The sequence below is a fragment of the Cavia porcellus genome, unplaced genomic scaffold (assembly GCF_034190915.1).
Source record: "Cavia porcellus strain 051 isolate PalLab524CR breed Dunkin Hartley unplaced genomic scaffold, mCavPor4.1 scaffold_14, whole genome shotgun sequence".
Taxonomy (NCBI): Eukaryota; Metazoa; Chordata; class Mammalia; order Rodentia; family Caviidae; genus Cavia; species Cavia porcellus.
Window position 1 is genome coordinate 77,336,687 of NW_026947497.1, and position 24,162 is coordinate 77,360,848.

The window sequence follows — 24,162 nt, forward strand, 5'->3', positions numbered from 1 at the left end:
TTTTCATTCCCTTCTCGCCCTGCCCTCCAGCCCTTGACCTTCCTCCCCTCTGAGAACAGTCTGTCCCCTACTTCCTTTTATCTGCCCTTTAGTTTGCTCTTCATTTTTACTCTGGGTTTCTCATCTAAGAGAAACCATGTGATATTTAAGCTCGTGTGTATGATTTATTTCACTTAACTAAGGCTTTATTTCCCCCACTCTCATCTGTGTTTGAAATTTTTTTTAAAAGAAATCAATAAAACCAGGGATGGGGCCACAGACTTGTAACCCCAGCCCTCTGGGAGCTTGAGGCAGGAGGATTTCGAGTTCTAGCCTAACCTGGGCAACAGAAAACAAAATTGCCAATCACTCATTTCTCTGTTATGGTGGTGAATATGTGAATGAACAAAATACAGTAAACCTGCTAAGAATTCTCTCTCTCTCTCTCCCTCTCTCCAAACAGGATCTCTCTGTGGTTCGGGCTGTCTGTTATGTAACCAGGCTGGCCTCTAACTCATGGCAAGCTCCTGCCTCAGCCTCTCGGGTGCTGGAATTACAAGTGTGTGCTGCCATGCCTGCCTTCCTTATTTCTTAAGCCACTTGTGGTGAGCCATTTTTATTTCGGTCTTCTAATGGTTTATAAACTCTGACTGAATGAGTGTAAGAGGAAGCTGGTCATGGATGCAGGCGTGGTGGCACACTCAGGAGGCTGAGGCAAGAGGAGCGCTCCGAGTTTGAAGCCAGCCTGGGCTACACAGTGAGTTCCAGGCCAGCCTGAACGTCATAGCAAGATTCTGTCTCAAAAAACAAAAAACAACCAAACAGAAAAACGGAAAACTAGTCGTGGAAAGTTTTCACTGGCTTTTTGAGATATATGAAACATGACTACAGTTTGAGTTTATTTACTTATTTAGTGGCACTGGGCATTAGACCTGGGGCTTTCTCAGCAAGGCACATCCCTCCTTCCTTTTTCTTTTTTTAGTTTGTGACAGGGTCTTTGTAAGATGGAACAAATTTGCCAGGCTGGACTCCAACTTGTGACGCTCCTGCCTCAGCCTCCCGGTTGCTTTAATGGTTATCACACAAACGGAAACTGTTTCACTGAGTTGTTTGCAAGGTTATAGACCCCTTGCTACATCTGTAACCTCTGTTCAGAGGTCAAAATATCAGATCTTACTTTAAAAAGTAAGTGAGGATGGAGGTCTCCCGGACACGGATAGCCAGCCCTCAGCGGAGACCAACAGGCGCGCGTCTGCTTTTACAGGCACGTGGAAGTCCAGGTGTTCGGCGATCACCATGGCAACGCCGTGTACCTGTTTGAGCGGGACTGCAGCGTGCAGAGGCGGCACCAGAAGGTCATCGAGGAGGCCCCCGCGGTAAGGGGGTGCTCGCGCGGGTGCTCCCCCGTGGGCCCAGCAGCGCCCCACAGGCGGCCACGCTGGGGAATGAGTGCCACCCACATTCTTAATCCTAAGGAAGGGAACGGCGATCTGTTAATTAGATGGGTTTCTTACAGAGAGGATTCTTTATGGCTATTTCTTTCTGCTGCTTCTGAAATACGTTAGTTGGTCATTTCCGCGCGTTAATGAGTGTGATGGGGCCGAAAGAGAGTCCCTCTTATTTTTGCCCTCTAACGTTAATGGCTAACATTTCTTTGAGTTTTCACTTAATTGATTTGTTAACTGGGTTATGGATGATCTGTTTTTGATTTATATGTTTTTTTTTTTTTTTTTTTTGAGACAGGGTCTCACCGTGTAGTTCAGGCTGGGCTTGAACTCACTGTGATCTTCCTGCCTCAGCCTCCTGAGTGGATTTATATTTCTTTTAGGGCTGCCACTACCATGGGTTAGGTACATCTTTTTTTCTTCCTTTTAGTATGTATTTCGAAAAATACCTGGAGTCTGAGGTTTTTAGTGAATCAACCTGTTATTCCTACAGCGTATTCCAAATGTGATTTCTGCTGCAGAGAATATTGTGCCAGTCGAAATGCATGCCCATAATCACCATAAAACCTATTTTCAAGAGCATTATTTTAAATGATAAAATGAATTTTGCTTACTGCTTTATATATTTCTTTTTATGAAATTTGCATATTAACTTGAAATCTCCAAGTTTCCCTGTATCCCAAAAAATGATTTGCTCTTGATTCAGATTTCTCTGTCATCGTGAAGCAAAATGGGAACTGTTGAAAGTTTTCATATTGATAGAGTTATTCATATAGTTACTCAATCTTCCTGCCTCAGTCCCTGGAGTGCTGGAATTACCCGGGGTGTACCACCACACCTGGCCGTCCTTACCTCACCTGCAGTTCTTTGATACATAAAATATAAGGCTACTGTATTTTTTTAAATCTTTTTTTTTTGGTACCGGGGATCAAACTCATGACCTCCCACTTACAAAGCAAGCGTTTATGCTGCTGAGTTAAATTCCCAGCCCTGTTAAGTCAAGATAGTCATGGAAATGTATATTAAATCATTTTTTATAGCCTGGTATCAAGCCTGAAGTACGAAGAAAGCTTGGAGAGGCTGCCGTCAGAGCTGCTAAAGCTGTGAATTATGTTGGAGCAGGTACGTTAGAATGTGTTTTTAACAGGAGAGACTAATTAGTTTTGTTTTGTTTTTTAACTAATTGGTTTAAGTTTCAGAAGATAAGAGAAATATATAGCTTTTAAATCAGTGGCTTTGAAGCTCTTTTTTTCTTTTTTAAGGCAGCATTTCATTGTATAATCCAGGCTGGCCTTGAACTCACTATGTAGCCCAAGCTGGTCTCGAACTTTCATCGATCCTCCTGCTTCAGCCTCCTGAGTGCTGGGCCACCACGCCTGGCACTGTAGTATCTCACACAATATAGTTTCTTGACCTAAGACTTTCCTGCGCTCTGGCTCTGGCTCCTCAACCTGCTTAGCCCCCTAAACCCTGGCAACCACTAATCTCTCTGTCGGTGCCTCAGCAGTTTACCTTGTTAAGATTCGCGTCGCCCATCCAGATTGGCGTGTCCCTTTTACTGATACAGATTTCAGTTTCCTCCATGTCTTCATAGCTTCCTAGTTGGTTTCTCTTTTATGCTGAGCAGTGTTCTGTTTTCTGTCCATTTCCTACTGAAAGACATCCTGGCTGCCTCCAGGTTTTGCAGGGATGGCCAAAGCTGCTATGAATGTTCATTCGCAGGATTTTATGTGGACGTTATTTTCTTTCGGACGTTATTTTCTTCATTTGGGTGAATCCCAAGGAGCAGAATTGTCAGATCACACAGTGACAGTATGTTTAGTTCCAGAAGAAACTGCCAAGGCATCTTTCAAAGAGACTGCCAGTGTGTTCCTACTGCGTAGCAGTGACCCAGGGCTTCCTGCCAGCCCGACCCCTGCGTTCAAGTGTCAGGCTTGGGGTTTTGAGGAGTGGCCACCTGGCTGTTTTAACTTGTACTTCCCTGCTACTCTGTGATGTTAAATCGTGCTACTCACCTGCCAGCTGCAAATCTCCTTTATGAAGTCGCTTTTCAGGTCTTGCCCTCACTTTTCAAGTCTGATTGTTTTTTGTTGTTCAGTTTTTGAGGCAGAATCTTGCTAAGTTGCACAGGCTGCTCAGAGCTCATGATCTTCCTGCCTCAGACTCTCACAAACTTATAATAATAATAATAATAAAATATAATAATAGTATAGTATCCCTGATGTCTTCTTGTCCCTTCTATTATTATAATTATAGATTATATTTATACATAAACATAAATCTATACCCATATATAATTAAAGTCATTGCTCATATTATTTTGAATAAAATTATCTATTAAATCGATGAAAAATAAGAGAATTAACATTTATTTTATCATCCCCTATTCACTCTCTTATCCTCTTCTTACGTGTATACAGCTTCTGGCCTGTACCATTTTCCTTCTCTCTGAAGAACTTCTTTTAACATTTCACGCCGAGCCCATTTTTTCAAGACAGGGTCTTGCTCTGTAGCTGACTCTGGCGTTAAACTTACTGTGTAGTCCAGGCTGGCCTTGAATTCATGAGCATCCTCCTGCCTCAGCCTCTCAAATGCTGGGGTTGCAGGTGTGTACTACCTGCAACCCAGCTAGAGCCCTATTTTCAACTTAGACTCACTTGCCACTGTAAAATGTGAGGTGGTTTCTGGTGAAATATAAAATGTTTATGATTAAGCAGTGGCAGCCATGATGCCCAGTGAGCTACATCACAGGAGATCTTGGTTTGCTATGAGTCTACTTATGGATAATGCATGATTCTTGTATTGTGTCTCCCAGGCACGGTGGAGTTTATTATGGATTCACAGCACAACTTCTACTTCATGGAGATGAACACGAGACTGCAGGTGGAGCACCCTGTCACTGAGATGGTCACGGGGACCGACCTGGTGGAGTGGCAGCTCAGGGTGAGGACGTTTCTGCTGTTAAAGGTCGTCTTTAACAGTACGTGGTTGTGGCACGTAACAGATACATTCCCGGTGGGAACTCAGCACCCGTATGTGTCGAGTCTTGCCCATCTCAGGGCAGCCTCCTCTGGACTCCTGAAAGGTGGCAGTGATGAAGACAAGAAAAAGGGAGGTTGAGCAGCAAAATGACATTTGCAGCTGTGACATTCTTGCCACTCTGGGGACCCAGAGTCCTAGCTTTGTCACTTACGTTCATTTCCTTCAGGTACCAGGCAGGCCAGCGGGGAGCCACCAGCACCTAGACTTGTCTTGACCACACGGTCCATCTCAGGCCACAGCATTCCCGGGGGCTGTGCCATCATTAAGACTTTAGTGGCCAGACAGATGTCACCTAAGGCAGAACGGGGAACGGGGAGCCCAGGGAATAGTCTCCCATTCCATCCTCGTGACGTGTTGGTTTGGAAACTGTTGCTGGCCCCCAGGGAAATGTTCATGCATCGTAGCCACTCAGAGTCCATGCTTAGAAACTCTTAAAGCAATGACCCTGCCATGCCAGGTTTCCTGTATTTTATGAAATCAACATGAAGTATTGACCGGAGCCGCGGGAGACAGGAGGCCAGACTCGAGCAGGATCAGCTCTCAAAGTTTATTGCGTACAGCGAACCGGACCTAACAAGGTCCGCCACCCTCAACGTTGGTTCCTCTTCCGCCCGTTGGGGGCAGGAACAGCCTCTTATAAGAGGAAGCAGTATCCAATCACAGAGAAGCGCGCCTAACAAGCTGATAGGCTAGTGTCACGGGTAACTGGGCAGATATGACAATTTGGCGGGCTGGTTCAGGCCAGGAAGAACCCGGAAGCAGGAAATGGGCGCCATCATAGGCGGCTTCCCACATCTCCCCCTTTTTTATTTATTAAAATAGGATGGTCTGTGGGTCCCTCCAAGGTGTCTATGACCTTGTTGCTGTTAGACACCTAGGAGTGGGCCTACCTTGTAGGCCGAGGCATGAGAGAATGTAGAGGTCTATACCCTGCTGTGCATCACCCTGTTTTGTGCATATCCTTGCGCCAGGACCATGCTCAAGGTGAGTGGTTCATTTTTTCGCAGGGCCAGGCTTTTGTGAACCGAACCTGGATGCATATAGACATTCATTCCTGCCTTCCCCCCAACCTTTGGGGCGGATGGCACTGCAGTACCCTTGGTCTCACATCTCAATGCCAATAATTTGACTCCGGGAGGGACCCCTGGCCTTATAGGCCATGTATATCTGAGTGGAGCCTGTCTTAGGTTGACCGGGAGGGCTTTTCCCGTCTTACCCGTCATTGGCTTGCCCACTCAGCTCTTATAGCTGATGTTCTGCAATGTGAAGGAGATATGCGGCAGCCTGCTGGCCTGATGGGCCACCTGCTGCCATTTGCATGGCTGCCATAGCTGTGATCTTAACCTGCTGCTGAGTTTGTATGAGGCGATCTAACAAGCATTTAATAACCACAAGCCCCACTAGGATGGCCACGGCAATCAGGATCCAAGTAGTCAGGTTGGGCCAGGAGAACCCCTGACTGGACCTAGTTGGATACCGTCCATATTGTCAAGTTCCTGACCGACTATGAGGGACAAATTGTGAAACTTAGGTAGGTAGGTGTCTTGCAGCCAAGCTGTCATATTTTTAACAGTGTTGGTCAAATTTGTGCGGACAGGGGTGATTAATAGGAACCCACAGAATAGAAAAAGCTCCAAACCAGACATTTTAGTTTGTAGATGGTCTTGGGCGCTGAGCGTCGGTCCCAGAAGGGTCGAGTTGACTTGTGTCCGCGGGCTTATCCTCCTGTGCTTTATCAGGAACTGGTGGGGAGTTTACTGCTCGCGTCAATCTTTCCGGGATCCACAGCGGTTCGCAGCCTGGTTCCTGTGGGAAAACACAAACCGCACCTCAGGTCCAGCTAATCACTGGATCCAGGCCCATCCATTGTCCTGTAAGGACATCTTTCCATCTCACCAGCCCTTTGTCGGCCGGGGACGGGTTATTGTGTTCCATGGCAGGGGAATGATTATTGTGATTAAGGTTTAAAAAATTTATGGTAAAGAGTGCCAATGATATTCTTCCTTTGGGCGTTAGGCCATGGCCTATTCCCTCCTTTTGTTTTTGTAAGACACCCTTGAGTGTCCGATGGGATCGCTCAATGATGCCTTGTCCTTGGGGGTTGTAAGGAATGCCATGTTTAAGAGTGACCTCCATTTGTTGACAAAATGTCATGAACATATTTAAGTTTTCCGAATTCTGGGATGTGTGTAACATCCATTTGCCAAATATGATTTGGGCGAAGTCCTCTTGGGTAAATGCCAATAGATTGTTGGGGTGAAGAGATCACACAAGCTGGGCAATACCATCGTGCTTGTGCTCTCGTGATGTTGAAGCGCGCCATGAGGGTGCGGGCATTAACTTGGAACTGAGAATGGAATTTTTGGGCTGCTTCCAGAGGGTTGGGAAAGGTGAAGACCCATATCGGGCGCGTGGCCGAGTCTGCCAAGGCATTGCCCTCCGCCAAGGGCCCAGGTAAATTAGTATGGGCTCTGATATGTGAGATGAACACTTTTGAGGTTCTATTCCATGGCTGATGTTGAATACCTAGGAATATGGAGGCTACCGTTGAAGAGGGTTTAATGGGACCCGCCGTCTCCAGAACTTGGAGAGCATTTACCACATACGGAAGGAACGTCCTCCTCCTCCCCCAGAAGGGGGCGCAGGAGGTAATCCGGGAAGTAGCTCTCCCTCTAACCAGGGCAGTGCCATAGGTTGTGGGCGCCCTCTGGCGGCCACGGGTGGAGGTGGCAGCCCAGGGAGCAACTCCTCTTCCGGCCACGGCGGTGCAGTGGGGCCTGGCGCCCTGAAGGGGGCGACCATGGGTCGCGAGCTTCGGAGCCCTTGTGTTTCTCTGGAGGCCCAAAGTCAGGTGTGACTTCGGGCTCCTCCGAGCACTCGGATCGAGCTTTGTCAAGAGCCTGTCGGGCTGAGCAAAGCCCGGGGGTTTGTTCGTCCGTCAGACAAGCCCTAATCAGTTCCCACAGGGGTAAAACCATGGGATCCAAGCGTCCCTCTTCTCGGGCGCATCTAAGATCCCCTCCTAACTTCTCCCATGACGGGAGGGTTAGAGAGCCCGTGGGCCAAAACCAGGGGGCAATTTCATTAACATGATCCAGAAATCTCGAAAGGGTGACCCGGTTTATGTAGATGCCTCGGGTCCGCAGCAGGACTCTTAGGGAGTCAGCGAGGGGTTTGCGAGCAGCGTTGCCCACAATGGTGAAGCGAAAGCGAAACAAATGCAAAGAAAAAAAAAAGACCGGCGTCCACCCGTGTGGCGCTCAAAATCTGTTAGGTGCGTCCACCCAACCCAGGCGATCCAGTACTCACCTGTCCCGGGAACCGCTGTATCTCACGTAGCTGATCAGGGTGAAGAGAAGAGGCGCTCGGGGCCTTCCGTTGTTATTGGGCCAGGTCCTCCGTCGTACCGCAGGCGACAGCAATCGCACCTCCCGGCCGAAGAGGCACGTCGCTGAGTCTTTTATCCCCGTACGGGCCACCAGATGACCGGAGCCGCAGGAGACAGGAGGCCAGACTCGAGCAGGATCAGCTCTCAAAGTTTATTGCGTACAGCGAACCGGACCTAACAAGGTCCGCCACCCTCAACGTTGGTTCCTCTTCCGCCCGTTGGGGGCAGGAACAACCTCTTATAAGGGGAAGCAGTATCCAATCACAGAGAAGCGCGCCTAACAAGCTGATAGGCTAGTGTCACGGGTAACTGGGCAGATATGACAATTTGGCGGGCTTGTTCAGGCCGGGAAGAACCCGGAAGCAGGAAATGGGCGCCATCATAGGCGGCTTCCCACAAAGTATGATTTAAACAAGGGTGTGGTGATTGCTCTCCTGGGTGCTGTCCAGTCAGAAGTTTCAGCGTGTTCAGTGCCGGAACCCGAGTCCCATCGTTCAAGTTGCAGCATGTTCAGTGCGGTCTGTGGCTGTGAGCTAAGGTTGAGAGAAGGTGTGTTTTGAAATGTGCCATAAATCATGGATCACAGGTAGTACATTTTATGGGCATTGTGCAATCCTGCCGTGTCAGAGTCCAGCTTTTTGAGAAATGTCATCCCAGGACATGAAACTTGGGTCTCTGATTGTGATCCTGAGCTTGGAGTTAGGGGTGCTCAATGGAAATCACCCAGCTCTGGTACAAAAAAGCCTAGCTGTCAAAATCCAGCATCAGGGGTGCTGTTGATTGTGATTTTTGACCTTGATGGAACCAGGCAAGCTGAGCTTATACCCAGGAAAGCTACAGTGAACTCTGAATATTATAAGGCTTGTTATTTAAGAAACAGTGTGCGTAGAAAATAGCCCAAGACAGCTGAGTTTGGTGGTGCGTGGCCATAATTGCAGCACTTAGGAGGCTGAGACAAGAGATCACTGAGGGTTTAAGGCCAGCCTGGGCTCCATAGTGAATGCAAGGCTGGTCTGGACTACACAGCAGGATCCTGCCTCAAAAAACAAACAAAAACAAAAAAGAAGAGGAAGAGGAAGTAGGGGGGAGGAGGAAGGGGAGGAAGAAGAAGAAGAAAGAGGACGAGGAGAAGATGATGACCAAGAAAAGGGTAGTTCCGTCCCCATCATGGCAGTGTCTATGTCACTCTTTGCTTCTGGCGCAGTACTTTGTGTCAAGTAAGAACACTGTGCTGTGTTGTCAGCCACCTCTTCACTGGATCTGGCACCGTTCAACTCCTGGATCATTCCCAAAGTCAAAGTGACCACGAAAGGTAAATATTTAGAGTTGATTCACGTCCTTAGGGCAGCTACTATGACAGTGCTACCAAAGGACTGCTGAGAGCACGGCCGGGATGCCAGGACGCGTGTGAGGGCGTGAATCCTGAGCGGCATTCGTGACAATGTCTTTTCCTGTAATAGATGTTCCTAATACAAATATTCACCATATTTGCCAACCCAGCCATGGCTCTGTGACTGCTTTGTACTGCGGACCATGGAAGAGTGTAAGCCGAAGTTCCAGGAAGCGTATTTCTTGAAATATATTAGAGTTCATCTCTTTTTGCTTTCTGATTGAAATAATTGGTTTTACTTCATCTTTTTAAAATATGAGCAACAATTTTTTGTTTGTTGTTTTTGCAGCACTGGGGACCAAGCTAGCCAAGTGCTCCAGCAGCTGAGCTTCATCTCCAGCTGCCCCAGAATCTCAGTCTTATTTGTTTGTTGCAACAGGGAGGAAGCCCAGGGCTGTCCCACTGGCCTGTATCCTGACCGGAGCCATGAGTGATAGAGGCGAGACGATAATGGGGTCGGTTCTCAAAGTTTTATTGCGTACAGCTCAGCCAGACCTAACAAGGTCCACCGCCCTCAAGCCTTCTTCCTCCTCTCCCTCTGGGAGGAGATACATGAGTTTATATGGCGAGAAGCAGCCAATCGCAGCATAGCAGGAACTCGGATAGCAATTGGTCACAACCGACTGTTGCTAGGCAGATGATCACTCTTGGCGGGTTAATTACGCGGCAACACAGGCCAACAAGAACCAGGAAGCAGGAAGCGGGCGCCATCTTTGGGGAGCGGCTCATGGCCCCTAACAGTATCCCTAGCTCTTTTTTATTTTTTGTTTCGAGACAGGACCTCACTAAGTTGCCCACATGAGGTTTGAATTTATGATCCTTCTGCCTCAGCCTCCCAGAGTGCTGGGATTACAGATATGGATTGCCTCGGCCAGCTAGGTCCTTGGTTCTTTGTATGAATCTAAACTATTTTTTCCATGCTGTGTTGCTAAAGCCTTGATTATTTTGATAATTTTGTCTTCTCAGGATTTTGCAAATAATATGCTGTTGTTTTGCTCACCCTTTGGAGGATGATTAGTGGTTTTAATGAGCCAAAATATTCTTTTGGGCCTGAATGGCCTTAAGAACTAATGAAAACCAGGCATACAGGCTATTAAGAGTTAGAAAAATTATAGTGGGTTTGGAAACTTCTGGCAAGAGTGCCAGAAGGGAAAAGGGATTGTTTTTGTGTGTGTGTGTTTTTTTTTCCTGAAGCAGTAACTGAGAAAGACTAGACTTTTGTACCCGTGGAGGATGAGACGTGTTGTGTACGAGTACCAGCTCCACACGAGGAATGTCGTTTGTGTGTGAGGGCAGGAACGGGACCGCGCACCCACTGGTGGCCTTGACTAGGTTGCACTGGTTGATGAGAGCCGTGTGTTTGCTTCGTGAGAGCCAAGTGTGAGTGACTATAGCAGCCGTGGCAATAACAATGGCCCTGTTTCTAATCTGGATGGCACAGGGACATCATAAAACTGGAGCATCGTCGCACGCCCTGGCCCTCTGCTTCATCACTCACGTGCTGGTGGAAATCCTGGCGGAGGACATCTCAGGCCAGTGACGCTGTTCCCTTGGCTGTGGACGTAGACCTAAATACCAACTGGTCATTTATTGTTTAAAAAGATTGACTTGGGAGTTCATTGCTACTGTTGTAAACTGAGAATATCTTTTTTTTTTTTTTTTTTTTGTCTTTTTGAGACAGGGTCTCGCTCTGCAGTTCAGGCTGGCCTTCAGCTCACTTTGTACCCCAGGCTAGTCTTGAACTCGCAACAATCCTCCTACCTCAGCCTCCCGAGTGCTGGGATTACAGGCATGAGCCACCACGCCTGGCCAAACTGAGAATATCTTGTCAGTAAGAAATTTGGATTTTGAGCATATTAAACACTGATTATTTATTTATTTACTTAGGTTTTTTGAGATACTCTCTGTGTAGTGCAGGGTAGCCTGCAGTTCACTCACTTGTGAAACCCAGGCTCATCACAAACTCTTGGTGATCCTCCTGCCACAGCCTCCCGAGCACTGGCATTACAGGGGTGTACCACTGTGCTTGGCTTGATTTTTATATTTATGGATCAACCATCAGTTTTCCTGTCTCCATTTAAAAACTCTAGAAACCCACTGGAAGCAGACTACTCTCAAGTTGTATTGGTTGTTTAATCTATTTCTGTTTTGTCTGATACTCAAGTGAATGGATATAGTCATAGCTTTTATTTAACTGCACAGCAAAATCCAAATGTACATTTTCTAGAGAAAAATGCAAGACCATTGACCAAGCCAAGTTGCTGTAAGGTGGGTTTTCATGAGAAGTGCTATTCTTCTGTTCTCAGGTTGCAGCGGGAGAGAAGATTCCTTTGAGTCAGGAAGAAATTCCTCTGCTGGGCCACGCCTTTGAGGCTAGAATTTATGCCGAGGACCCTGAAAATAACTTTATGCCGAGGGCCGGACCATTGGTTCATCTCTCTACCCCTCATGCAGACCTTTCCACCAGGATTGAAACTGGGGTACGGCAAGGTATAGCAAAATAAAATGAAACATCTCACTCTTGTTAAACTTTTAATACTTGAAATTGGAATGGCACTGCACTCCTCAGGCTGGTCAGGAACTGTCACGTGATCCTCCTGCCTCTGCTTTTGAGTAGCTGGGGCTAGGACTGGGGACTTAGCTCAGTGGGCTGAGCGCCTGCCTGGCAAGCATGAGGCAGTGAATTTGATCTCCAGTACCAAAAATAAATAAATAATAAAGTAATATAAAGGATTTAATTGATTTCTCATGAACATTTTCCTCCTGGAATAGTTATTGTTAAAGAATAACTCATACTTTAGGGGCTGGGGATTTAGCTCAGCAGCATAAGCGCCTGCCTTGCAAGCAGGCAGTCATGAGTTCGATCCCTGGTACCGATAAAAAGCAAAAAGACAAAAAAAAAAAAAAAAAGAATAACTCATACTTTAAACAGTGTAGTATTGTTTTGACACATACTACAGTATAAGCTAAGCAATAATAAAAATTACATTGCATTTAAAACTAACAGTACAAGAACTATTATAGTTCAGGGTATGAAATGGTGGTCTTCACTAATAATCAGAGTTGCTGATGCACAGGTATTTCTCTAGGTGGTTTTTTCTGTATAGGACTTTCTTTCTCTTCTTTCTTTTTTTGTTTTTGTGGAGGATTTTTGTGTAATATATCTGAAAAGAAAAGAGCTCCTGCTGTAGGCTTCTTCATATGCACATCAGAAATAAGGGTCCTCCAAAGCAGGCTGTGGTGGCACATGATTTCACTCCCAGCACTCGGGAGGCTGAGGCAGGGTACTGTGTGTTCAAGGCCAACCTTGGCTACACAGTGAGTTCAAGGTCAGCTTATAGTGAGACCTTGCCTCAAATATATGTCTATACATATCTATATAAATACATATTTCCACAGTGTGGACAATTAAGGTCATTTTTGTGGGGAATGGTAAAACATGTTTCCATAACCACAACAAACCAATTTATACTTGAACATGTCTTGACCTTTCTTTCTTTCTTTCTTTCTTTCTTTCTTTCTTTCTTTCTTTCTTTCTTTCTTTCCTTTCTTCCTTCCTTCCTTCCTTCCTTCCTTCCTTCCTTCCTTCCTTCCTTCCTTCCTTTCTACCAAGACTCAAACTCAGGACCTTGAGCTTGTCAGGCAGGCTCTGTGCCACTGACCTATATCCCTGCCTCCAGGACTAGTTTTTAAGAGAAAGTCTGGAGTGAATTTAAGTAGGCAACTGTTATAAGCCAGTGAAAGTGAAGAAAGAAAGAGAGAAAGAGACAGAGAAAGTGAAAGGTGTGTTGGAAGGACTGTAAGGACAGACACCGCTGAAGACGAGGTCGGGAGGGTGAGTGACTGGGATGCAGTTGGAGTTGGGGTTGGAGGAAGATCACACTGCATCTTGGAAGTCAAAATGACGCCAGGGATACAGCTCAACAGCAAGGACCTGCCTGGCAAGTGTGAGGTCCTAAGTTTGATCGCCGGAATGGAAATCAAAATGAGGTATTGGCATTTCATGATTTTAAAAATTGGGAGCATCATGAGAGCAAGCTTTAATAGTTGGTAAAAGATTTCCCCTCATCAGTAGAGCATATTAGAAACAAAAAAGGACAGGGCAGTGGTGAGGGAGGCCCTGTGCACGGACAGAGCGCACAGAGGGTTTCCCAGAGGTGCTCAGAGAATGGAGCAGGGGTGCAGGGCTGAGGGCTGAGAGGGACTTCAGGGTGTGCTGTGGGTCCTGGGAGGGATGAGTGAGGCCACAGGGCACCCCCAGCCCTTCTCATGTGTAAACCCAGACCTGCTGGCGCAGGACGTCTACCGCATGGACGTCTACTGCTTGCACATGGCACCGTGGCTTGTCACATTTCTCCCTCGGGTCATAAGATGCCTATGGGGAGGACTGTGTCTTCCAACCCGCTGGTCTACAGGCGAGCACCCTGGGGCTCAAAGAGGTCAAAGGACCCTTGAACATTGGGAAGAAGGTCTAGAGCAATGTCCCTTACCAGGCACCCTGCCCTTTGACTTTGGACCTCTTCTCCCCAGTTGTGTGGTTCAGATTCTTGTTCTCCAGGACCATAATTACGGTGGTGGTGGTGGCGAGAGCTGCCATCTGTTTATCAGCTCTGCAGTCACGCCCTTGGCACTTCATCATCACTCCTCCAACAGCTCTACTGGACAGTGGGATTTTTAGTTTCATGGGTGAGGAGATGAAAGGAGAGGAGAGGAGTGTGCAGACTGTAGAAGTGAAGCGTTCTGCGAGAGGGTAAAAGGCATTTGTGTTGATTTCCAAATAAGGAAAATATTTGCTTATTTATTTAGCTTTTTGAGACAGGATATCACAGTGCAGTTCAGGCTGGCCTTGAATTCCCCACGATCCTCCTGCCTCAGCCTCCTAGGTGCTGGGATCACAGGCATGCACCACCATGCCTGGCACTCCAAAAAGGAAACTAAAGTTGAAAGAAGTCAGGGTAGGGGCTAGCCAGCCTGCATGTCACTGAATCACTCACTGTGTCAGCCGCTGGCGTCTTTGGGTGGCCACATCCTCACTAACTCTGAACAAGTTTCTCTTCCATTGTTAGTGGTCTATGTGTGCAGTGTATGGCTGCCTTCATTGTGGGGAGTTAGAATTTGCACCCAGCACATCCTGTTTCTTTTGATTTCCTGTCCTCTCCTCTTCCTGTCTACCCCCTCCCATTTGCAAAACATCGACCTCCCTGTTTGTTCCCTACAATTCATCTTATTTTCTTCTCTCTGGACAAGGTTTTGAGCCTTCCTGTGCCTCAGTTGCCTCCCAGATAAAATAGTGAAATTTTATCTTCCAGGAGTAAGTGAGAACTCAGTGGGAGATGTACATAAGCAGAACATCTTACGTGTCCTGTTTTGGTTCATCTGAGTTTTAATTTTGAGAGACACTGTGGTTTTCAATTGCAGGAGATGACATTTCTGTCCATTATGACCCCATGATCGCAAAGCTGGTCGTGTGGGCTGCAGACCGCCAGGCCGCCCTAACGAAACTGAGGTACAGCCTGCGTCAGTTCAACGTGAGTGACCTGGGGCCATGTCGGTGACCCGGATGTCTTTGGTCAGCATCAGAGGTCGTGCTTTCACCTTGTAGAGTCTTGGTCTTAGCGGCACTTACCTACCGAATGAGTGGATGTCACAAACAATAAGTTCACATGGGGGATTTCCCTTGGGTCAGAGTAGGGTTTGAGAACTTCTTGATTTTAGTTAGGAAAGAAAGATCACAGAAGTAAAACTTATTAGTGTCAGTGTTACATTTTAGTGAAGTCTAATTGTTCTATAAATAAGGCCAGTGACATGAGTGTTGCCTCCACTCTGGTAAATTTTCAGCCAAGGAAAATAATTATGTTCCACTTTGTTTGCTTTACAGCTGTTTTTCTTCCCTTTTTTTTTTTTTCTTTTCTTTTGTTTTGTTTTTGTCTTTTTTGAGGCAGGGTCTCACTATGCAATTCAGGCTGGCCTTGAGCTCACTTTGTAGCCCAGGTTGGTGTCAAACTTCACAACAATCCTCCTGCCTCAGCCTCCTGTGTGCTGAGTTTACGGGCGTGCACCACCATGCCAGGTTATAATTATTTGTTTTTCTGCAACAGATTAATTCCCATGGTGCAGAAAATCCCTTACCACATTGATTTAGCTTTGTAGAAGAATTTGTTAGCACATGGTATTAAAGTTGGTATGTGTTATTCATATGATTAAGCCTGCTCTCAGTGGCTCTAGCCACACTGGCCCCTTGCCATTCCTCAGGTGTCCCTGGCATGGACCCGGATGCCTGTCCTCTCTACCCCAGGATGCTTTTATCCTGTATCATCACAGGCTTGCAGCCCTGCTCACTCCTCAGACTGCGTCCTTTAACATAGGGCCCCATGCTTTCCTCTGAGCCCTGAGCCAGCATGAGTGTCCTTCGTGGCATGTGACATTATGTTAGTTAGATGCTTGCTTCTAGAAGGTGCTTGTTACCTGTCTCCCTGGAATGTGAGTCCTGAGAGGGGAGAGACTTCATCTACTTCATTCCTCTCTGCCACCAGGGCCTGGACCAGAGCCTGACCCCTAAAAAGTGCTCAGTAAATGGCTATTAAATGAATGAAGGGACAGTATGGTAGCACATGCCAAAACTCCAGCAGTCAGTGGGCTGAGGCAGGAGGACGCTGTGAGATTGAGGCCAGCCTGGCTACACAGTGAGTTCAAGGCCGGCCTGGCTACATAGAGATCCTCTTTAAAAATGATGTATATAATTAGTTCTTCCCACTTTCCTAAGTCAGATGTCTCCACACTACCTGCTACGCTTTCTGAATCCTTTCATCGTACTAAACTGTAGTTGTGTTATACAGATAGCATGGATTTAGTGGCCCCCCCACATGGTACCCTAGCAGGTTTTTTCTTTTTCCTAAGAGTTATCCAGAGTAGAAAATGCTTAGAAAAGAAGAGCAGCGCTTTTCTGAATACGTGGTTTTTCTAGATTGTCGGCCTGCACACCAATGTTGACTTCCTGCTCCACCTGGCCGCACACCCGGCCTTTGCCGCTGGGGCTGTGCACACCGATTTCATTGCCCAGCACCACGAGGAGCTGCTGCCCAGCAGGAGGGCGGTGGCCAGCGAGTATCTGTGCCAGGCTGCACTTGGCCTCATCCTCAGGGAGAAGGCTGCCACCGAGGCTTTCACACTTGAGACACAAGGTACGGACTGGGTCACGAATCGGCCTGCACGCGCTTTTCCCCAGGTTTGCCAGGGAACCTGCAGGCGCACTGCGTGGCGTGGAGGGGAGGGAGCCCTTCGCGGCTCTCACTGTGTCCACACACGACTGATGCCCTGGCGTTGCAGAAGTCAGCTCTCCCCACGTAGCTTGCTGATGCTGTGACTTCTCTGTTCTCTCCGGGGCATCCTGTGTGGAGTCTTCTCTACCTGCAGCAACCTGCCAAGGCCAAGACAGAACACTGGGGTGTTTGGGGGTGGATGATTTGGGGGTGAATTCCTCTTCCTTTCCTCTTTCCTGTCTCCTTGGGGACTTGGGTTCTCCTCGGTGTCATGGAATCTGGGCACAGGCAGAACTGTGCTGGGCCTGTGCTTGCTCCCCGCCTCAGTCTCTTCCTAACACTCCAGAAGAAGGGGACCCCTGGGACAGCTTCCTGCAGCTGCAGTCAGCTCTGTTTGGACAGCTCTTCCATCTGAATAAACCCAAAAGCCGGCCTCTTTCTCACTGGCTCCATAATATTTACTTAGGTTAACTCTGACCTTTGAAGCAATCAGAATTTTTTTTTTTTTTTTTTGTCTTTTTTATATCGGTACCAAGAATCGAACTCACGACTGCCTGCTTGCAAGGCAGGCGCTTATGCCGCTGAGCTAAACCTCCAGCCCCTAATCAGAATTTTTAAAAAATCTAGTTCATCTGCCTTAATGTGATTTTGTTAAATTCCCATTTTTTCCCTCTCACATTAAGCAAGAATGCATCCAATGCATCCTGCCTGTGGTTTTCCTGAGGCTGAACGTAACAATTTTAGAATGCAGGATCCTCACACTCTTACCTTTCTTTCCAAATTTATAACTAGCACCGAGATAAACTTAAAATAAACGTCTTCAGTTCAGCTCTGTGGTGGCCCTGGACTTCACCCAGCAGCCTCTAAGGTTGGACCAAGGATAGAGAGGAGAAAAAGAGGCCAGGCGGATGGAGACCAGCGAGTAGGGAAGGTTTCGATGACCTGGGATGTGTTTGCCTCGTCAAAGCCAGCAAGGTGCTGTGCAGGCCACGCTGCCAGAGGGTGAGAGTTTAGGTTGCGAAATGTTGGGATTTTTCCAGAGAAGCCTGGATTTTTCTCTTGCAGTTTTCTGAGATATTGATGAAAGTCTCTAACTTAAATTTAAAACAAAAACACAGAAAAATTATGTGAGCTGCAGCACAGGAGCTGTGTTTTATGTTGTCTTTTGTATAAATTTAGTAACCTTGATATTTGTAAATTTGTTGTTGAATTTAAAATTTTTTCCTAGATCCAGTCTCTCCATTTTCATTCAGCAGCGGGAGAAGACTGAACATGTGTTACACCAGAAACTTGACTCTGAGAGATGGTAATAGAAGTAAGTAATATTTTATTAAGAGAAAAATATGAGTCACAGAAATACATCCACAGAACTGGAGGGGGACTCAGCTTGGTCCTGACCAGTCACAGTGTTTTAAATGCCCAGCCTGCACAATGGCGGGGACTGTGCCAAAATTAGAATCGATTGGCCCCGGGTAGTAATGAGATTTAGTTTTCTTTATACTTCTGTGTTTTATAAACATTCTTAAAAGATGTCATAAAATATACATAGCAAAAAAAAAAAAAAGAGAGAGAGACAAAGAAAGAAAGAAGAGAAAAAAAGATACATGCTAAAATGTCAGCCAGTGGTTTTGGGGTACCCTCTCACTATGAAGTTCAGGCTGACCTTGATCTCTTTATATCGTACAGCCTTGACCCCGTAGCAGTCTTCCTGCCTCAGCCTCCTGAGTGCTGGGATTCCAGGTGTGCACCACACACCTGGCTAAGAGTGTGTTACTTTTAGATAAGAAAAACAGTATCCAAAGCTATGTCAGGGAGGGGAATTACCGGTGACTCAGGCAGTATTTCTGGTGGAAGTGGGTCACTGAGGAGCTGTCATTTGTCATGTGCCTTGTCACAGGCACATTTTTATCTTCACAACAACTTAATGAGGGCAGGGGCTGCTCTGTCCACCTGTGGGTGATGAAACTGAGGCTCAGGAGGTGAAGTCACTTCCATGAGGCTCGTATGGTGGCAGAGCATTTCCACACCCTTGCTGACACGACCCGTGTGCTACAGCCACCACCCTTCCGCGGAGCAGGCGCCTTCTGTTGCAAGCCCATTTCAGTGGGCTCGAGGTAGGGACTGATTTCTTTTACCGAGGTCAGAGGAGGCTGAAGCCCGAATAGAAGGTAGTCTGTAAATTTATGGGCAGGACAGTGTCTGTGACACTGTGACACTGTGACTGTGTCCCTTCTATTGCAGGGAAGCAGGAAGGGTGTGGGAAGCCAGGCGGGCACAGTCAGAAGGGTGAGGTGTCTGTGAGCCATGACAGTGTCATTATAAAAATGTGCCCACCCAGGAACAGCGAATCATTGTACCTTCTTCTCTGAACAGAGTGCACTCTTCTTTACTTGATCGCTCCAGACACCTACTCAATAACAGATCCTTCATCTGCAGACACTGGAGTGGGCTATGGTGGTACACACCTGTAATCCTAGCACTCAGGAGGATGAGGCAGGAGGATTGCCACAAGGTCAGGGCTGGCCTGAACTACGTAGGGAGACCCATATTTTTTATTGGTCTGCAGCTTTTTAGCTGTTTCGTGCTTTGAGCCTGGGTGACCATTACTGTGGGAGCACTGGCTGTGCCACCAGGCCCAACGGAGGTGTGCATGCATGCCTCACATGACAGCTCATCCTCAGAAGAGACCAGGGTCTGGGACTGTCTCACCCTTGACTCCTCTCTGCCAAATACCAGCATGGGAATGGCAGGTCATCCCTGGCCTCATGCACCTGAGTTACACGGAAGAGTGACCCTGGTGGCTTGATTCAGATAAGCCAGCTGTGCTCTCCAGCAAGACCACCAATTAAAGTACTGAGTTGTGTTTTGGGAATTAAAAAAAGGCTTAGTTTAAAAAGAAATACGTAATCAAAAAGCCAGTGTAGTTACTGTTCACTGTAGATTTCTAGCAGTACCCTGCACAAATAATGCAGGTCTGAGTGGAGAGTGTTTAGAAGTGTTAGTGTGAGCCTCTGAAAACTGCTAAGCTGCAGTGACCAGGGCTGAGAGGGACAGGCATGGGAATGCACAGTAAAACAAACCTCTCATGATCTCAGGGAGCAGGACCAAGTGTCTGTTTGTTTTTTTATGGAGACAGGGTCTTGTTATGTAGCCGGGTCCACCTGGAACTCTCAGTCACCCTCCTGCCTCAGCCTCCCAAGTGTTAGGATTACAAGACTGCACTGTTTCACCCAGCTCCACAAAACTTCTGGTTTCCAATTCCTAGGATAGTCTCCAGGAAATTCCTTATCCATATGTAACAAGAATAATTTCTCTGTAGCCTGTTACAGTTTATAAAGCACTCTTACCTTTAATAATTATAATTACATTCACATACCCATTTCATAGTCCAGTAAATAAAGGCTCAGAGAGCCAGGGATTTAGCTCAGTGACACAGCACCTGCTTGGCAAGTGAGGTCCGGAGTTCAGTTCTGAATAACAAAGAAGGAGAAGGACTAAGAGGGGGAAGGGGAAAGTTGGGGGAGCAAGGAGGAGGAGGAGCAGGAGGAGCTCAGAGATCTGGTGGCTTGGTCAGGACCCCAGAGGCAATCAAATAGCAGATTTGGGTCTTAAACCAGAGCATCTCTTTGTTGATTCATTGTCTTTTCTGCTATCACACTGCAATCCTTTTGTTGGACTCTAAAATAGTCTACAACCTTAAAAAAGAAAATTTTGATATTCATCTTTACTGAAACCTGCCAGTTAGATGCTTTTCTAAGAAAAAGAGAAACAAACAAAACAAAACACCAACAAATCCTCTATTTCCAGGGAGCTAAAAAATGTTAATGTTGTTTATGTTTCCATGAATAGTTCGTCATCTTAAGCTGAAAGTGAGATTCTGGCATCTCAGTTACTGAATAAATACCTTCTAACTGTTCTTCCATTCCCCTTTCCATAAAGATGTGGCCATAGCTGTGACTTACAACCACGATGGGTCCTACAGCATGCAGGTAGGCCTCAGTAATTGGGGGTCAAACATAAATCTAATCTTCCTTCTACTGCGGGGGTCTTTTTACTGTGTAGCCTAGGCTGGCCTTGAACTCTCAGCCGTCCTCCTGCCTCAGCCTCCAGAGTGCTGGGATCACAGGTGTGCACCACCACACCTCGCTGGCCTCAAATTTGTGATCCTCCTGCCTCAGCCTCCCAGGTCACTGGGATTAGAGTCCTGTGCCACTGTACTTAGGCCTCAACACTTTTAAAAATTATTCAGATGCACCCCCAGCCTCAAAGAGCTTTTGTTTATGAGTTACACCTATTGATACTTACAAATTACAAAATTTAACTGAGAACATTTTTAATTATGGTAAAATATACATAATATAAACTTACTACTGTAATAATTTCTGATTGTGCATCTCAGTGGCATTAAATACATTTCTATGGTTGTACAGCCATCACTATTCAACTCCAGAAATTTTGTAATGCTACAAATTCCGAAATTCTTCACTCTTGTAATGTCAGCATTCAGGAGGCTGAGGCAGAAGGATTGCCAGGAGTTCAAGGCCAGCCTGGGCTACATGGTGAGTTCAAGACCAGTCTGAGCTGCAGAGCAAGATCTTGGCTCAACAAAACAAAACAAAACAACTGAAATTCTGTACTAATTACACCGTGTTCATTCATTTTCTTTTCTCTGCAGCCCCCAGAATAATCGTTCTACTGTTTGTATGAATGTGACTTCTCTAAGTTACCTCATATAAGGAGAAAAGCAATATTTGTCCTTTTATGACTTAGTACAATGTCTTCAAGTTCTTTTCACATTGTAGTGTGCATCAGAATTTTTAAAAAGCTGAATCACATTTCAGTGTGCATACATGTATGCGTATGTGTGTCTGTGTGTCATATTTTCTTTCTCCATCTGACAGTGGGCATTGTCTTGTCTCCAGCTTTTAGCTATTTTGCACGGTGTTGCTAGGAACATATGCATTCAGATGTCTCTTCAAGGCTTTTTTATAAATTATTTTGGGTAGGTATTGTTTTTAATGTGAGCTAAGAGATTTCAAATATTTCAAAATAGATTTATCAATGATATGTATGAGACTTCTCAACTCGAGAAACCGACACATTGGTTTTCTCTCTGAGGTTCAGAAAAGCCATGGGAAATTTATTGACTTTATGAGAGCTGTAGTTCATCTTGGTGCCTCTGGTTTGGGGACCTTTTTTTTTTTTCTTGAGACAGTCTTGCTATGTAGTGCATGCTGGCCTTAAATTTGATTATGTAGCCCAAGTGGGCCTCAGACTCATGGTGATCCTCCTGCCTCAGCTTCCCAAGTGCTGGAATCACAGGTGTGTGCCACCATGATGCTCAGCAGGGGACCCTCTCTTGTCCCTTGATAAAGTTAAAGTAAATTGACTAATTCATCTTCACCTGTTCATGAGCCTAAATCCACAAATTTAGAATGTGCTTTTGTGACTCTTTAAACAAAACCATTTGCAAACTAACCTGTATGTCCTAAGAATTTTACAAACATTCCAATAGCTGTTTTAATAGCTTATAAAGAAGACTAAAATGTCACATTTAACTTAGGACAGATGAGAACCGTTGTCTAAATATTGCAGTGTGACCCATTTCACCAGAACCTTCATAAAATGTTTGAAAAGAGCAGCCGTAGGACTTTACTGTGGCATCGGGGGCCTCAAAATGAAAAATAGAATTGTCTGTGTATAAGGGAAACTTTCTTCTTAAGTATATATGTGAAGGGGCTGAGGATTTAGTTCAGCGGCATAAGCACCTGCCTTGCAAGCAGGTCATGAATTCGATCCCCCGTACCGATAAAAAGAAAAAGAAAAAAAAAGTATATATGTGAAAAAATACTCTTTTTTTCTTCTTGTTTTGTTTTTGTTCCTTGAGACTGAACCTAGGGCCTCCCTACTGAGCTACAACCCCAGGAACCCCACCCCTTTTCTGAGACAGAAAAACACACAGGAAAGGTTCAAACTTGCAGTCTTCCTGCCTCAGCCTCCCAGAGTGCTGGGATTACAGGTGTGAGCTACCACACCTAGCTATGAGAAAATATCTATGTATGTATGTATTTTTTTTTTTTTTGATACAGAATCTCTCTTTGTAATTCAGGCTGGCCTTGAACTCACTATGTAGCCCAGCAGGGCTCAAACTTACAGTGATCTTTCTGTCTCAGCCTCTTGACTGCTGGGATTTCAGGTGGGCACCACCATGCCCAGCTGAGAAAATATTTAAAACAGAAAGATCTTAGGTCCTTTTGTCAACTTCCTTGAACTGTTAAGCGTGAAATGTGTTTATTGGCTGGTGGTCTCTTGAGTGAGAGAATCATGGTGAGTCTCCATCTAATATGTCTCCGTAAATCATAATGAAGCTCATGAATTGGTCTATACCTTACTGACACTGATAAAGAAAAACTGAATTTCACTTAATCTCAGGCACTCAAAAATGAGTGCTGCTGGGTGTGGTGGCTCACGCCTGTAATCCCAGCACCCCGGAGGCTGAGGCAGGAGGAGCACTGCAATTCGAGGCCAGCATGGGTTACAGAGTGAGTTCATGACCAGCCTGAACTGCATAGCAAAACTGTCTCAAAAAAACCAAAAGGCCGGGGTTTAGCTCAGCAGTGTAAGTGCCTTCTTGGCAAATGCAAGGTCTGGAGTTCGATCCCTGATACCAAAAAAAAAAAAAAAAAGACTAACCTGTAATATACCCAAATAAACGTTAATAGTTTTGCTCATTTCAATTTCGGTTTTTATTACACATTGTAATTGCTATTCTATCCAGTTTTTTGTTTGTTTTGAGACAAGGTTGCAGGCTGTAGTCCAGGCTGGCTTTGAATTCACTATGTAGCTCAGGCTGGCCTCAGACTCACTCTGGAGCCCAGGTTGATGTTGAACTCCTGGTGATCCTCCTGCCTCAGTCTCCCTAATTCTGAGATTACAGGCGTGCGTCTGGTTTCTTTCTGTTCTCAAATGGACTTCATCTGTAGCGTTGTGCTGCTGTGGGGAGGTTATCTATTTTTTCTTTCAATTATCTGATTGATTCCTAGGTGGCATTTTGAAAGGTGTGATGCATGTGTTACCCTTTGAAGCTACTGACAGTGGCAGTTGAGTGTGGAGCGTGGCGAGTTACTTACATCTCTGTTTTCGTTTTCAGATTGAGGGCGAGACCTTCCGGGTGCTCGGGGCTCTTGACCAGGAGGGAGACTGCGCCCGCCTGAGCAGCTCCGTGAACGGCGTGGTCAGAAGCGCGAAGCTGGTGACCCTGGGCAGCACCATCCACCTGTTTTCCACGGTGACCGCTCTGCTCGCGGGGGTGGAAGGGAGCGGCCTCGCCGAGGGTTCCTGCCGCCCCCAGTTCTCCATGCACCCTCCTCCTGTTCGCGCCGGTTCTCACCGTTAGGCGCCCACCTTTGGTTTTGATTTTGAGACTCCGGGCAGCAAACCCACCCCTTCCTGGGGACTTAGGGAGGTGGAGCCCCCGGCCAAGATGGGGACCAGGCATCCCGCTGTGGGAGGGGCCGGCGGAAGGGGGATGGGCTTGTAGGGGGGCAGGGGTTGGGGGGGGCTGAGCACTGGCCGCCCGGCTTTGGGGGTGGTCCTGCAGGTGCGGTGCTGGGCAGGCGAGGCTCAGTACCCTGACCAGCCACCAAACAGTAAGTTCTG

General features: G+C 46.5%; 1 protein-coding gene across 7 annotated transcripts in view; it reads left to right on the forward strand.

The window, feature by feature from the left end:
• Mccc1 (methylcrotonyl-CoA carboxylase subunit 1) overlaps positions 1 to 24,162 on the forward strand; it is a 60,113-nt gene that overhangs the window by 32,293 nt on the left and 3,658 nt on the right. For all 7 annotated transcript variants that reach the window (XM_003477119.5, XM_063224364.1, XM_063224363.1 and 4 more), the window contains 9 exons: positions 1,244 to 1,355; positions 2,465 to 2,546; positions 4,240 to 4,367; positions 11,551 to 11,734; positions 14,663 to 14,772; positions 16,209 to 16,425; positions 17,732 to 17,818; positions 20,443 to 20,492; positions 23,654 to 23,791. In XM_003477119.5, the coding sequence (XP_003477167.2) occupies positions 1,244 to 1,355; positions 2,465 to 2,546; positions 4,240 to 4,367; positions 11,551 to 11,734; positions 14,663 to 14,772; positions 16,209 to 16,425; positions 17,732 to 17,818; positions 20,443 to 20,492; positions 23,654 to 23,791 (1,108 nt within the window). The remainder of the gene's footprint in view (positions 1 to 1,243; positions 1,356 to 2,464; positions 2,547 to 4,239; positions 4,368 to 11,550; positions 11,735 to 14,662; positions 14,773 to 16,208; positions 16,426 to 17,731; positions 17,819 to 20,442; positions 20,493 to 23,653; positions 23,792 to 24,162) is intronic.